The sequence below is a fragment of the Macaca nemestrina genome, chromosome 4 (assembly GCF_043159975.1).
Source record: "Macaca nemestrina isolate mMacNem1 chromosome 4, mMacNem.hap1, whole genome shotgun sequence".
Classification (NCBI taxonomy): Eukaryota; Metazoa; Chordata; class Mammalia; order Primates; family Cercopithecidae; genus Macaca; species Macaca nemestrina.
Window position 1 is genome coordinate 84,923,913 of NC_092128.1, and position 16,703 is coordinate 84,940,615.

At 37.8% G+C, this 16,703-nt stretch overlaps 1 protein-coding gene across 20 annotated transcripts in view; it reads right to left on the reverse strand.

Moving 5' to 3' along the window:
- The window catches only part of LOC105475613 (diacylglycerol kinase beta), an 835,473-nt gene that overhangs the window by 22,696 nt on the left and 796,074 nt on the right, over positions 1-16,703 (reverse strand). For all 20 annotated transcript variants that reach the window (XM_071094904.1, XM_071094900.1, XM_071094901.1 and 17 more), the window contains 2 exons: positions 14,335-14,455; positions 13,116-13,176 (listed from right to left, as the gene is read on the reverse strand). In XM_071094904.1, coding sequence (XP_070951005.1) covers positions 13,116-13,176; positions 14,335-14,455 — 182 coding nt within the window. The remainder of the gene's footprint in view (positions 1-13,115; positions 13,177-14,334; positions 14,456-16,703) is intronic.

The window sequence follows — 16,703 nt, forward strand, 5'->3', positions numbered from 1 at the left end:
TTTTGGGCAGCCGAGGTGGGTGGATCACCTGAGATTAGGAGTTCAAGACCAGCCTGACCAACATGGAGAAACCCTGTCTCCACTAAAAATGCAAAACTAGCCAGGCGTGGTGGCACATGCCTGTAATCCCAGCTACTTGGGAGACTGAGGCAGGAGAATCCCTTGAACCCAGGAGGTGGAGGTTGCGGTGAGCCGAGATCGCACCATTGCACTCTAGCCTGGGCAACAAGAAAGAAACTCCATCTTAAAAAAAAAAAAATACATTAAGCCTCTGAAGAGTGACTGAGTGAGGTAGCAAAGCATCATAATTAAGATATTAAAACCCAATGGCCTATTTCTGCCTTTTGCTGTGTGGCCTTGGGAAAGTTACTTGACTTCTCTGGCTTTAGGTTTTTCTTAAATTATTAATATGGGGATTATAATAACTTTACTGACATCTTAGGGTTGCTATGGGGATTAAATAAGTAATAAACATGTACCCATACAACAGAAACTCGTACATGGTAAGCAAGGTAAATGTTATATCTAGGCATTGTCACCAGGGTTTTACTCCAAATATTTCCAGGCTGTTCTTATGTCTTTTTTTTTTTTTTTTAATTTATTTATTTATTTATTATTATTATACTTTAAGTTGTAGGGTACATGTGCATAACGTGCAGGTTTGTTACATATGTATACTTGTGCCATGTTGCTGTGCTGCACCCATCAACTCATCATTTACATCAGGTATAACTCCCAGTGCAATCCCTCCCCCCTCCCCCCTCCCCATGATAGGCCCCTGTGTGTGATGTTCCCCTTCCTGAGTCCAAGTGATCTCATTGTTCAGTTCCCACCTATGAGTGAGAACATGCGGTGTTTGGTTTTCTGTTCTTGCGATAGTTTGCTAAGAATGATGGTTTCCAGCTGCATCCATGTCCCTACAAAGGACGCAAACTCATCCTTTTTGATGGCTGCATAGTATTCCATGGTGTATATGTGCCACATTTTCTTAATCCAATCTGTCACTGATGGACATTTGGGTTGATTCCAAGTCTTTGCTATTGTGAATAGTGCTGCAATAAACATACGTGTGCATGTGTCTTTATAGCAGCATAATTTATAATCCTTTGGGTATATACCCAGTAATGGGATGGCTGGGTCATATGGTACATCTAGTTCTAGATCCTTGAGGAATCGCCATACTGTTTTCCATAATGGTTGAACTAGTTTACAATCCCACCAACAGTGTAAAAGTGTTCCTATTTCTCCACATCCTCTCCAGCACCTGTTGTTTCCTGACTTTTTAATGATCGCCATTCTAACTGGTGTGAGATGGTATCTCATTGTGGTTTTGATTTGCATTTCTCTGATGGCCAGTGATGATGAGCATTTTTTCATGTGTCTGTTGGCTGTATGAATGTCTTCTTTTGAGAAATGTCTGTTCATATCCTTTGCCCACTTTATGATGGGGTTGTTTGTTTTTTTCTTGTAAATTTGTTTGAGTTCTTTGTAGGTTCTGGATATTAGCCCTTTGTCAGATGAGTAGATTGCAAAAATTTTCTCCCATTCTGTAGGTTGCCTGTTCACTCTGATGGTAGTTTCTTTTGCTGTGCAGAAGCTCTTTAATTTAATGAGATCCCATTTGTCAATTTTGGCTTTTGCTGCCGTTGCTTTTGATGTTTTAGACATGAAGTTTTGCCCATGCCTATGTCCTGAATGGTACTACCTAGGTTTTCCTCTAGGATTTTTATGGTATTAGGTCTAACATTTAAGTCTCTAATCCATCTTGAATTAATTTTCGTATAAGGAGTAAGGAAAGGATCCAGTTTCAGCTTTCTACTTATGGCTAGCCAATTTTCCCAGCACCATTTATTAAATAGGGAATCCTTTCCCCATTTCTTGTTTCTCTCAGGTTTGTCAAAGATCAGATGGCTGTAGATGTGTGGTATTATTTCTGAGGACTCTGTTCTGTTCCATTGGTCTATATCTCTGTTTTGGTACCAGTACCATGCTGTTTTGGTTACTGTAGCCTTGTAGTATAGTTTGAAGTCAGGTAGCGTGATGCCTCCAGCTTTGTTCTTTTGACTTGGATTGTCTTGGAGATGCGGGCTCTTTTTTGGTTCCATATGAACTTTAAAGCAGTTTTTTCCAATTCTGTGAAGAAACTCATTGGTAGCTTGATGGGGATGGCATTGAATCTATAAATTACCTTGGGCAGTATGGCCATTTTCACGATATTGATTCTTCCTATCCATGAGCATGGTATGTTCTTCCATTTGTTTGTGTCCTCTTTTATTTCACTGAGCAGTGGTTTGTAGTTCTCCTTGAAGAGGTCCTTTACATCCCTTGTCAGTTGGATTCCTAGGTATTTTATTCTCTTTGAAGCAATTGTGAATGGAAGTTCATTCCTGATTTGGCTCTCTGTTTGTCTGTTACTGGTGTATAAGAATGCTTGTGATTTTTGCACATTAATTTTTTATCCTGAGACTTTGCTGAAGTTGCTTATCAGCTTAAGGAGATTTTGGGCTGAGACAATGGGGTTTTCTAAATATACAATCATGTCATCTGCAAACAGGGACAGTTTGACTTCTTCTTTTCCTAACTGAATACCCTTGATTTCTTTCTCTTGCCTAATTGCCCTAGCCAGAACTTCCAACACTATGTTGAATAGGAGTGGTGAGAGAGGGCATCCCTGTCTTGTGCCAGTTTTCAAAGGGAATTTTTCCAGTTTTTGCCCATTCAGTATGATATTGGCTGTGGGTTTGTCATAAATAGCTCTTATTATTTTGAGGTACATTCCATCAATACCGAATTTATTGAGCGTTTTTAGCATGAAGGGCTGTTGAATTTTGTCAAAAGCCTTTTCGGCATCTATTGAGATAATCATGTGGTTCTTGTCTTTGGTTCTGTTTATATGCTGGATTATGTTTATTGATTTGCGAATGTTGAACCAGCCTTGCATCCCAGGGATGAAGCCCACTTGATCATGGTGGATAAGCTTTTTGATGTGTTGCTGAATCCAGTTTGCCAGTATTTTATTGAGGATTTTTGCATCGATGTTCATCAGGGATATTGGTCTAAAATTCTCTTTTTTTGTTGTGTCTCTGCCAGGCTTTGGTATCAGGATGATGTCGGCCTCATAAAATGAGTTAGGGAGGATTCCCTCTTTTTCTATTGATTGGAATAGTTTCAGAAGGAATGGTACCAACTCCTCCTTGTACCTCTGGTAGAATTCAGCTGTGAATCCATCTGGTCCTGGACTTTTTTTGGTTGGTAGGCTATTAATTATTGCCTCAATTTCAGAGCCTGCTATTGGTCTATTCAGGGATTCAACTTCTTCCTGGTTTAGTCTTGGAAGAGTGTAAGTGGCCAGGAAATTATCCATTTCTTCTAGATTTTCCAGTTTATTTGCGTAGAGGTGTTTATAGTATTCTCTGATGGTAGTTTTTATTTCTGTGGGGTCGGTGGTGATATCCCCTTTATCATTTTTAATTGCGTCGATTTGATTCTTCTCTCTTTTCTTCTTTATTAGTCTTGCTAGTGGTCTATCAATTTTGTTGATCTTTTCAAAAAACCAACTCCTGGATTCATTGATTTTTTGGAGAGTTTTTTGTGTCTCTATCTCCTTCAGTTCTGCTCTGATCTTAGTTATTTCTAGCCTTCTGCTAGCTTTCGAATGTGTTTGCTCCTGCTTCTCTAGTTCTTTTAATTGCGATGTTAGAGTGTCAATTTTAGATCTTTCCTGCTTTCTCTTGTGGGCATTTAGTGCTATAAATTTCCCTCTACACACTGCTTTAAATGTGTCCCAGAGATTCTGGTATGTTGTATCTTTGTTCTCATTGGTTTCAAAGAACATCTTTATTTCTGCCTTCATTTCGTTATGTACCCAGTAGTCATTCAGGAGCAGGTTGTTCAGTTTCCATGTAGTTGAGCGGTTTTGATTGAGTTTCTTAGTCCTGAGTTCTAGTTTGATTGCACTGTGGTCTGAGAGACAGTTTGTTATAATTTCTGTTCTTGTACGTTTGCTGAGGAGTGCTTTACTTCCAATTACGTGGTCGATTTTGGAGTAAGTACGATGTGGTGCTGAGAAGAATGTATATTCTCTTGATTTGGGGTGGAGAGTTCTATAGATGTCTATTAGGTCTGCTTGCTGCAGAGATGAGTTCAATTCCTGGATATCCTTGTTAACTTTCTGTCTCGTTGATCTGTCTAATGTTGACAGTGGAGTGTTGAAGTCTCCCATTATTATTGTATGGGAGTCTAAGTCTCTTTGTAAGTCTCTAAGGATTTGCTTTATGAATCTGGGTGCTCCTGTATTGGGTGCATATATATTTAGGATAGTTAGCTCTTCCTGTTGAATTGATCCCTTTACCATTATGTAATGGCCTTCTTTGTCTCTTTTGATCTTTGATGGTTTAAAGTCTGTTTTATCAGAGACTAGTATTGCAACCCCCGCTTTTTTTTGTTCTCCATTTGCTTGGTAAATCTTCCTCCATCCCTTTATTTTGAGCCTATGTATGTCTCTGCGTGTGAGATGGGTCTCCTGAATACAGCAGACTGATGGGTCTTGACTCTTTATCCAGTTTGCCAGTCTGTGTCTTTTAATTGGAGCATTTAGTCCATTTACATTTAAGGTTAAGATTGTTATGTGTGAACTTGATCCTGCCATTATGATATTAACTGGTTATTTTGCTCATTAGTTGATGCAGTTTCTTCCTAGCCTCGATGGTCTTTACATTTTGGCATGTTTTTGCAATGGCTGGTACTGGTTGTTCCTTTCCATGTTGAGTGCTTCCTTCAGGGTCTCTTGTAAGGCAGGCCTAGTGGTGACAAAATCTCTAAGCATTTGCTTATCTGTAAAGGATTTTATTTCTCCTTCACTTATGAAACTTAGTTTGGCTGGATATGAAATTCTGGGTTGAAAATTCTTTTCTTTAAGAATGTTGAATATTGGCCCCCACTCTCTTCTGGCTTGGAGAGTTTCTGCCGAGAGATCTGCTGTTAGTCTGATGGGCTTCCCTTTGTGGGTAACCCGACCTTTCTCTCTGGCTGCCCTTAAGATTTTTTCCTTCATTTCAACTTTGGTGAATCTGGCAATTATGTGTCTTGGAGTTGCTCTTCTCGAGGAGTATCTTTGTGGTGTTCTCTGTATTTCCTGGATTTGAATGTTGGCCTGCCCTACTAGGTTGGGGAAGTTCTCCTGGATGATATCCTGAAGAGTGTTTTCCAACTTGGTTCCATTTTCCCCCTCACTTTCAGGCACCCCAATCAGACGTAGATTTGGTCTTTTTACATAATCCCATACTTCTTGCAGGCTTTGTTCATTTCTTTTTCTCCTTTTTTCTTTTGGTTTCTCTTCTCGCTTCATTTCATTCATTTGATCCTCAATCGCAGATACTCTTTCTTCCAGTTGATCGAGTCGGTTACTGAAGCTTGTGCATTTGTCACGTATTTCTCGTGTCATGGTTTTCATCTCTTTCATTTCGTTTATGACCTTCTCTGCATTAATTACTCTAGCCATCAATTCTTCCACTTTTTTTTCAAGATTTTTAGTTTCTTTGTGCTGGGTACATAATTCCTCCTTTAGCTCTGAGAAATTTGATGGACTGAAGCCTTCTTCTCTCATCTCGTCAAAGTCATTCTCCGTCCAGCTTTGATCCGTTGCTGGCGATGAGCTGCGCTCCTTTGCCGGGGGAGATGAGCTCCTATTTTTTGAACTTCCAGCTTTTCTGCCCTGCTTTTTCCCCATCTTTGTGGTTTTATCTGCCTCTGGTCTTTGATGATGGTGATGTACTGATGGGGTTTTGGTGTAGGTGTCCTTCCTGTTTGATAGTTTTCCTTCTAACAGTCAGGACCCTCAGCTGTAGGTCTGTTGGAGATTGCTTGAGGTCCACTCCAGACCCTGTTTGCCTGGGTATCAACAGCAGAGGCTGCAGAAGATAGAATAATTCTGAACAGCGAGTGTACCTGTCTGATTCTTGCTTTGGAAGCTTCCTCTCAGGGGTGTACTCCACCCTGTGAGGTGTGGGGTGTCAGACTGCCCCTAGTGGGGGATGTCTCCCAGTTAGGCTACTCAGGGGTCAGGTACCCACTTGAGCAGGGAGTCTGTCCCTTCTCAGATCTCAACCTCTGTGTTGGGAGATCCACTGCTCTCTTCAAAGCTGTCAGACAGAGTCGTTTGCGTCTGCAGAGGTTTCGGCTGTGTTTGTTATTGCCCTGTCCCCAGAGGTGGAGTCTACAGAGACAGGCAGGTTTCCTTGAGCTGCTGTGAGCTCCACCCAGTTGGAGCTTCCCAGCAGCTTTGTTTACCTACTTAAGCCTCAGCAATGGCGGGCGCCCCTCCCCCAGCCTCACTGCTGCCTTGCCGGTAGATCACAGACTGCTGTGCTAGCAATGAGGGAGGCTCCGTGGGTGTGGGACCCTCCCGGCCAGGTGTGGGATATGATCTCCTGGTGTGCCTGTTTGCTTAAAGAGCAGTATTGGGGTGGGAGTTGCCCGATTTTCCAGGTGTTGTGTGTCTCAGTTCCCCTGGCTAGGAAAAGGGATTCCCTTCCCCCTTGCGCTTCCCAGGTGAGGCAATGCCTCGCCCTGCTTCACCTCTCGTTGGTCGGGCTGCAGCAGCTGACCAGCACCGATCGTCCGGCACTCCCCAGTGAGATGAACCCAGTACCTCAGTTGAAAATGCAGAAATCACCGGTCTTCTGTGTCGCTCGCGCTGGGAGTTGGAGACTGGAGCTGTTCCTATTCGGCCATCTTGCTCCGCCCTCCTCTCATGTCTTGAAAAATCCAGCAACCTTTGTCTAGCTGATACTAACTTGCTGGGTCTTGAAAAACTTAAATTTATGCAACCTTTTACTTTATATCTTAATGGCCTGAGACTATTGTGTATTTAGCAAGTGATTAAACAGTAACTAACACTTTAGTATTATGATCATTTTAACAAATTGAAAAAACAACCACATAAACAAAAAATGTAATAAGCTCCAGAATACTGTTTTTAAATAGTTTGTATTTTAAAGTTATGGTGGAATATGTGAAAACAAGTGTCAAAATGAAGTCTAGATAACTGCAGTGGCTAGGGCAATAGAAAAAGGACCAAGTCTTCCTAGTAGAGGATGCAAATAAAGGCAAAGCAAGTAGTTAGTGTCCAAGTCAAGGAAGTGCTAGTGCCAGGGAGGGGAACTGGCAGTCAAGTCAGAAAATAGCATCTCATGGAATGGGTCACACAGTAGAAATCTGGGCAGCAGGAGGCAGGTGCTCATAGGGTACCCAGGATTTGAAAGGATCGTACCTAAGGCAGCAAGACTATCAGGCTTGGTGGGTATTGGTCCCACACCAGGTTAGGGCTCAATTGCACATGAAAGTAGTTGTAAGCTAAGATTGAGCAAACAGGTTTAAGATCTGAAGAGGTATTATGCCAGGGAAGGTACAGAAAAAGGCAAAGAGGGGTTAAGACATACATAAATGTTTTCTAGAAGTTACCGTGTCCTCAGCTATCACTCTGTAGAGTCTTCTTAGTCTACCTGTGATCATTTCACTATTTAATGTGTAATCCGTTCATGATTTCCTTTCCGTTCTCTATCACATGGAAGGAAGTTTCAGGAGTTTTTTCTGTCTTCATCATAAACAAAAAACCCAGATTAATTTTGCATTAAAATCTTTTTGGCATTACTTTTCATAAATGTGTCATGAGTAATAATACATGCCTATTAATATTTCAAATAATTAACAGAATGCAGCTTTTTGAATGTGCAAAAGCAATATATAATTGATAATCCAGCGGGAAGTGGCCCAAAGAAGTTTCATCATACCATACAGGAAATAGAAAGATTAAATCTTTTGAGATTGAGAAAGAATTTCTTCTCTGATACATTCAAATTCTTTGCTTTGAGAATATAATGAATAAAGATAACTCAAAATAACTTTTACATGTATTTATATATAAAAATATGTGAATGAATTGCTAGCCAACCTACATTATGTTCAGTGAAAGAAGATTTAGTAGAAAAACACTTTTAAAAAATGCTATACTACCCCAAGAAGTATTTCAGAAATTTGCAAATTCAAAGTGCATTTGGTGTTGGCAATATAATTATGTGTGAGGCACAGTGCTATGCTCCGGGGCTACCAAGATGATCCAAATCATGGTCCATGACCTCAGTAAGCTTGTGTCTAAAAGGAGCTGGACATATAACTGAGAATTCCAACGTAATGTTGTTATTGTTTTGATAAAACTGTGAAACACTGAAGCTGAGCTTTTAGGCTATTTGGAGAAAAAGGAGTGGAGAAGTGGAAGGAGGGGTCATGCTCACAGAAGGATTTATAGAGGAGGGACAGCAAGGAATGAGTCTCAAAAGATGAGTTGGTTACCAAACTAAAGAAGAGGAAACATTTGTTTGGACAAAAAGAAAAGACTTTTTAAAAAGTAAGAGATTATGTTGGTAAAACAGGAATCCTCACTCAACTACATTTTATCAGACAGAAAGTAACTAAAGGATATTTTAAGTAGAAGAGTGCCACGGTGAGATTCATATTTTATAGTGACCATTCTGATAGAAATGTGAAGCATGGACTTAATTGGAACAAAAATTGAGATGGGGAAATATTGATGTGATTTTGCCAGGAATGAGAGAGAAATGAATTGGACCAAATAAATCTAAGACAGTGGTTAGTAGGGAGAGAAAGAAAGGAAAAGATTCCAGAAATAGGTCATATCATTATATGGACATGTAAATTGGATTTGAGGGTATAGAGAGAAGTACAGGATGACTTTCAGATTTCTAGCTTAGGAAACACCAGGTGTTTCAATGGTTTCACTATCTCAGTATGATATAGGGAAGAATCGCAGATCTAGGACGTGAGAAGACCTCATTTAGGGTAGGAGAGATGTTGGGAGGCAAATGATGAGTCCATTTTAGTTGTAATAAATTTGAGGTTCCTGAGACTTTGAATAGTCGCTTCTCACTTAAACTTTACTGGTCGTGTATCACTTAAAATAAATGGGTAGTGAAGGGGTGCTGGTTGTACAGATAGAAAATAAAATCTTACCTAGTCTATGTCCTTTCCTATCCTACCACTCTATTCCCTCTAGCCTCCACCCCAAGCTGCTCTTTCTTCTTCCCTTTATAAGAACATATTGACTATAGAATCATATGTTCTATGTGCTCAGGAGGAAGGATGGGGGAGGAAGAAGAAAGAATAAAATAGGCTCTGGAGTCTGGCCTAAAGACAGCTCTTCTAAAACGATTTTCAATATACACTCTTCTAGAATTAATATTGTCTTCAGTTTGATATGCTTATTATCACAAGCAATAGTTATATGGGTAAAATAATTGTGTTAACTCAGTGACTATTACAAAACAATGAATACAGGAGCACTTAAAAATGTATGTTGATGACTTTACAGTGACACAGAATCTAGATGGTCCTAAAAATAATTACCAAGTGCATATTTGAAGAGTTAGTATTAAACTCTTCAGTTTTTTTCTTTTCCTGAACTTTGAACTCAATCAGTGAAATGTATAAATAAATCTTACACTAATTTTTGTCTCAGTTACTTTTTTATTGTGGCAAAAAATACACAACATAAAATTCACCATTTTAACTTACATTTTTAAGCATGCAGTTCAATGGCACCAAGTACAATCATATTGTTGTGTCATCATCACTACCCACCAACTCCAAAACTTGTATTATCTTGATTTTTAAGAAAGCATTAATTGATATTTCTATTTTATATATTCTACTTAAAGAAAAAACAGAACTTCTGTTCTCCTCTAAAATTATGTCTAGAGCAATTCCTTCATAAATTGAATATCAGCTTACAGATATTTAAATTCAGCAGAGAATTTTAACATTGCAGCATTCTTATGTTCCGTAAGAAAAATATTGGGTTATTCAATTGAAGCAAAAACGCTCCATAGTTAACCATACCAATGTTATGAATACTAAATATTCTCTTCAATTACAGTGAAATTTAAAGTTCAGAACCCCATGTGGCTCTAGGAAAAGTAGAGTATGCCAGAATGTAAAATCACAATAATGAGCCATACTCTATTATGATTCTTGGTCTACTATAAGCTGCAATAAATGTTTTAAATGAATAAGTGAGTTTACAAGGGAAGAACATTCAATGTAAGTTACATAAAATTATTATTAATTTAACAATTGTAAATCATGATAGTTAACAGGTGAAATGAATGTCTTATTACTTATTGAAATAAAAATTAACAAAAGTAGTGTTAAAAGTACTTGTGTTAAACAAGCTTAAATTATTCTAGCACATTAATTAAATTTCAATAGGCAGAGATTTTTCAAGCGGGAGAAGCTTGAAAGTTAGTCAGAGAGAAAGGTAGTCCGTCATTTACCAAAGGTCACACACTCTGGATGGAGATCTCCAGCATGCACTGGGGTCATTTCGTGTTGAACTTCACAATGAGGAGCAGCAATGAAGCATGCAGATGCTAGAGCCAGACTACCTGGGTTTCCATTTCTACTCTGCTGTTTATTAACTGTGTAGAATTAGATGAACTATTTAACCTTTGTCTTCCTCAGTTATTTCATCCATAAAACAAGGCTAACCATAGAATTTTTGTGAAGATTAAATGCATCTACATGGGTCAAGTGTCTCCAACTGTATGTACAGGACATTCTAAGGACTTAACAAATATTAGATATTATCATAGCTGTGACCGCTTCTTGGTTCAAAACATGGCATAAGAAGAGGCTAAACGCCTCTTCTCCTGAGAAGAGTCCAAAATAATGCAAAGAGTATTCATGGAAGCTAGTTGATTTTATTTTCTTTGATTTACTTATTCTTTTGTTACCAAGGCTGATGAAAAGTGACTTTTCATTAAAAACAACACCACTACCAACCACTACTATCTTGCATCACAACCACCACCATTGCAACTACCATCACCACCATCACCACAAGTTTTACCACTATTTCCATCATTACAATAGCCACTACTACCCCCACCACCATCATAACCATCACCACCCCTGCAATACCATCACCACCATCACTACCACCTTTATCATCACTATAACCATCACCATCATTAATGATGTTAACGATCACCTTCACTCTATTCACACTCTATTCTTCATTCTATTCACATTTTAAGCATCCATGTGAATAGAATAATGTGAATTTAGAAGTGCCATTTGGAGAGTGAATGATTACAAAAAAGATGTATATGTACACATACTGGTGAAGCGAGGAAAAAGATGAAGTGTTCAGGTAGCTAAAGGAATACACCAGAAACAAACAAGAAGTTATGTTTATGTGTTATACACAAAGTTTGAGCCAATAGCTTTAGAGTAAAACCATTACAAAGGCAAAATGAAAAATTCCTTCTTACATGCTAATCTGTGCTGTTTGAAATCTGCAGCTAAAGTTGTTTACACTAGTGGTTGAGAGAATGGGCTTTAATTAAAGAGTCTTGGATTTTACTTCCATATCTACTTCATACCTGACCTTGATGATGCTATTTAACCTCCCAGGACTTGTATTTTCTCCATCTAAAAAATGATGGTTTCATTATTTAGAGTTAAGTGAATATTTAATAAATACTCACATATAACACAAGCATTCAACACAATGCTTGTGCAAGATTAAGATCTTCCCCTGTTGCCCTCTAGCCAGTTTCTCTCTGAACTTTAACTACTCAGTAAATGACACTATCATACTTAGGTAAGAGTTAACTTCAATTCAGCCCTTTCCTCCACCTCCTGCATTCCCAGGAACTCATTAATAAATGTTTCCTATTCTAATTCTGGAATATAGCTTAAATTGATCCACTTTCATTTTACTTCCCTGCTGCCATCCTTGCCCAAGCCCAGAGTACTAGCATAGATCCATCTCTCAGTTGCTGCTCAGTACAATCAATCCTCCACAGAGCAGCCAATGTGAACTTAAAAACATGTAAATCAGATGATGCTTAAAGTTTTCAATAGTTTCCTATTGTACTTAGAATCAAAATTTAGCTCTTTAGCATCATTTTTTCTACATGGTTTGTTCTCTGTCTACCTTTTCTACTTAGCCTCTTACCATTCTCCCCTAATTCTAGAAGCTTTGGGCACACCACCCTCCTTAGTGTCTTTTTTTTTTTTTTTTTTTTTTTTTTAGATGGAATTTCACTCTGTCACCCAGTCTGAAGTGCAGTGGCATGATCACAGCTCACTGCAACCTCCGCCTCCTGGGTTCAAGTGATTCTCCTGCCTCAGCCTCCTGAGTAGCTGAGACTACAAGTGTGTGCCACCAAGTCCAGCTAATTTTTTTTTTTTTTTTGTATTTTATACTGAGCTTTCGTCTGTGTCCTTTCAAGGAGGTCTCCCTTATATCAAGTAGTATTCTCCACACCTAATCCAGTTTCTCTTCATCATTTCACCTTATTTTTAAATAACTCTTGCAGTCTGAAGTTATATTTATCAAACATTTGTTTATTTATCTGGTCCCCTATTATTGGAATGTAAGAAACTTGAAGGAAATTACATTGTTGGTCTTGTTCATGTTTCTACTCCCAGTGCCAAAAGCAGTTCCTAGCCTGTTTTTGAAATGCAATAAAATATTCACTATGCAAATGAAAACTGAATTTTTTTGAGCAGGGCAAAATGTCTGACTTAACTAATATCTCAATCTAGAAAACACAACTATGGTAGAAACTGGAGAGAAATTTTTTTCTTATGGAGAAGAAAGCCCTCAAATCCCCCAAATGGAGGCAATAGAACAGCTGAGAAATAAATTCACATGTAAGCTTATGTTTGCAGTTCTCATAAATAATATTCTCATAACGTGCTCTGAAATAAACACAAAAATGTTTAAGAGAAACCTTTATTAATATTTTGTTTGGCTCTAGAGTTTATAATTGATTGATGCTTTATAATTGATCTATGTAAAAGATCTATTTATACTTAGGCTAACACAAACATTCAAGAGCTAAATCATTGCCAAGGGTATATAATGTCTAAAACCTAAATGCAGTGGCTCTGACACAAAAATAATAACAACAACAAAAAGACTATTTGGTGATAAGTTGAAAAGACATAAAGAAAAAAATCAGTTATTGTGATTAGTCAAAGAGGAAAGCAAAACTGAGATTGACATAGCATATCAACTATTCTGTACTCACTGTGCATGGGGTCTGCATCCATGGCTCCCCATCAATTTGCATTGGCAGAGACTTGCTAGTCCTGGGGGAAAATATTTCATTTTAAGTATAGCAAAGAAATACTTTATATTACAGACTATATGTGAGATATAAGATGATGAGACCAGGGAAGGCAAATATGGTAATAGTTGGACTCTAAATTTATCTCCTATGAAAGGAGCTTCAACTCTCCACTATTGATAAATACCCTGAAAAGTACCTTAGTCACAGGAATATTATGAGTTTCCTGTTAAATGTAATGGTATTAAAAGAAAATTCTGGATGCCAAAAGAAAAATTTCAGGGTTTATGTTTAATGACATGATCAGAATTTCTACAGCCAAAAGAGATTCCTTGTTTTTATAACCCCACATTGCAAACTGGGAGAAAGGTGTTTGATGTCTCAGATTTTCTAGCACTAATAGTTTCAGATAAATAACATCAATTATGTCTGTACTACAATCCGTGGTTTCACCTGGGCAGATCACGAGGTCAGGAGTTTGAAACCAGCCTGACCAACATGATGAAACCCCATCTCTACTAAAAATACAAAAATTAGCCAGGTGTGGTGGCGGGTGCCTGTAATCCCAGCTATGTGGGAGGATGAAGCAGAAGAATCCTTGAAACTGGAAGGTGGGGGTTGCAGTGAGCCATGATCGTGCCGCCGCACTTTAGCCTGGGCAACAAGAGTGAAACTCTGTCTCGAAAAATAAAAAAAAAAAAAAAAGATCTCTTTTTTTTTTTTTTTTCCTGCAAGTGAAATTTTGGGGAAAAAAATGCTTGAAAAAGTTAAAATTTAAAACATACATAAAATCTTAATATAGCACTTTAATCCTTGAAAGAATTTAAGTCAATGGTGTCTTGTCATTATTTTCATTAGATAATTTGCCCAGTAAATACTTTGGTGCTTCAGTAGACTAATATGAGTATCAACCATAAAATTTGTATGTTTGAATTCATGCATCAATGTGTCCATGGTAGTCAACAAGGGAGAATCAGATTCCAACAAACCAGATAAGTAATAGCTAACCAATATTTTATACAATCTGCCTATGTCCATTTATTCTGAAATATATTAGTGTTAGTCACTGATCATTTGGAACCCAAAGACGACAATGCTACTATGAGAGTTCTGCATACTTTTAATTAGTTTGAGGCTATGCCATATCAAACGCCTTTGTCAATTACAGAAGGAGAACTACCTGATGACCACACAGGAGCATTGAGCCAGCCGCCGGCCAGCACTTTTCAGGCCTGTGTATATTTGCCCCATCTCCATGGCTCCTTCCAAGCCGACCACCTCCAGCAGCTGGTCACTGAGATCTGAAAGAAAGTAGATGCCTTTTAAGTTACAATGTGTATACATATATCCACAATTTAATGCCATTTGATATTATGGAGATTTAAAAAAAATAACAGCCACTTCACAAAGAAAACTTGTCTTAGAAACTTAAAGTAATAAAAAGATGGCCTACTTTTATAACTCTCAGTTTAACTAAACCTTGAGGTTCTGTGGGAAATGATTTACTGTCAGCTTATTCTAAAACAAAATGGGAAACACAGATTCTGAGCCAAATAATACTTAAAAAAAAAAAAAAAAAACCCCAGTAGTTTTTAACATCAACAAACTTAATGTTATTCCACATGTATATAAGGACCATTTATACATCCCACATCAGACATTTGGCAGCAAATACACATTTCAACACTATAAATAAAATATGAGGATATGCTGTCAAACATGATTTTGTTAAATTACTCGAACAAGAGACCTTAGAGATCATGGAGTTGAAGCTTCTTATTTTATACATTAGAAGATGGAGTCCCTAAATCTTTGAGTTAACTTGTCCACAGTAATAGGTAACTGTACAGAAGTTCAAGAAACAATAGTAGTTTTGTGAAATGTTTTTCCGATATTAAGGAATATTCTACCAAAATACTGTTTGTTAGTATACTAGATAATTAGTCCCATGCAATCATTATTATTAATTTTTTTTCTTTAGCAGAGGACATTAGAAAAGTGCTAATAGTAAGAGTTATTGCTTGTTGAGTATTTACTAGGACTAATTATATTATCTCATTTGCTCCTGCTCCAGACCAATTTAAGATAAATGTGATTCTCCCCATTTACAGATAGAGAAGCCAAACATTGGAGAAGTTAATAACTATTCATACTCACATACCTAGAAAGTGACAGAGCCAAAATGTGAACCCTATTGCTTTGATGCACTATGCTACATTTGATAAGTCGATCATATGAAAAGGGCAGACTTTAAAAAATTTTAGAAATCATCTTAACATAAAGGTGGAGGTCGGACTGTGTGAGCTTCAAGGTTCCTTTCCAATCTGAATATTTGCATTCAGCCAGAAATCAGAAGTTGAACTCACATCAGTGGAATCCCAGACAGTCCTGTCCCAAGACTCAGTGACAGCCCTTTTGCTCACCTATTTAACTCAGAGTCCTGAGACCCTTGATTTGCAGGCCAAAGTCTAGGTGCACAATTATGGTTCTTTTCCATTTTAATATTCTTATGTGTTTTTGTATATTTTCAAATGTAAATACATAATTTTATATTGTTTAGTAGCAGAAAAACTAGAGGGGTGGAACACAGTGGTAGGCATGATTATTATACAAGATAGCCACGTAATAGTTGGTCATATTTGAGGTTGGACTCATAGAAAAACAAGCAAATGTGTTTTGCATGGAATCCACTTTGTACACAAAGTGCTCACTCCTCTCTAATAACTCAATTTTAGCATAGAGTTTAGAGATGCTAATGATTTATTTTCAGTGTAGTTCAACTGTGTGGCAGCAAATAGTGCTTTGCAATCTCAAAGCCCAGGATCATAGGCAAATTTAATAAAAGCACTTTAAAAAGAATATGAGACCAAGCCACCAAACTTTTAAGTGAATAATAAAAATCTATTATTTTTAACTTTAAGCTGTAGCTGTAGCATGAGATTACTCCAAGTAAAAACAATATTTTGGCTACAAAATCAAATGTTAACTTAGAGCTTCCACCTTGCTGTTCTAAACCCCATTTAGACATATTTCTCATGAAACTTATTCTGTGTTTCTAGTTTAAATTCATGTTGCCAAGAACAGATGGACAAGGAATGGAAACATATTCTTTCAGCTGTAGCCGGCACTAAAATGTGCTTGGCTCTATAGCCTGGGTGTTAATATACGCATTTCTTAGATATATGTCAACCAGAAAACGACATTGTGGCAAGCACTAAAGTCCCAGATGTGTGCCTGCTGATATTTATAAAACAACAACTACCACCATGATGATCACCACCACAGGATTGGAGTTCACATTTAGTATTGTAGATTTTGCACAGCCTGATTTCTAAATAGGTAGAGTTCTGTGTTAATTTCCGCAATGATCTGAAACTGGTTGATGGGAACCATTCTATAAGAAATGAAACACGTTCTCAAGACAGAGTTAATCTGTGAGCCCTAACTTTTTCATGAATCACAGGGATCTGTCTACACCCACACCATATTGCTACTGTCTACCACCCTCCTTCTGATTTTTTTCTTTAATTTGTCTTTGTTTTTCTGCTT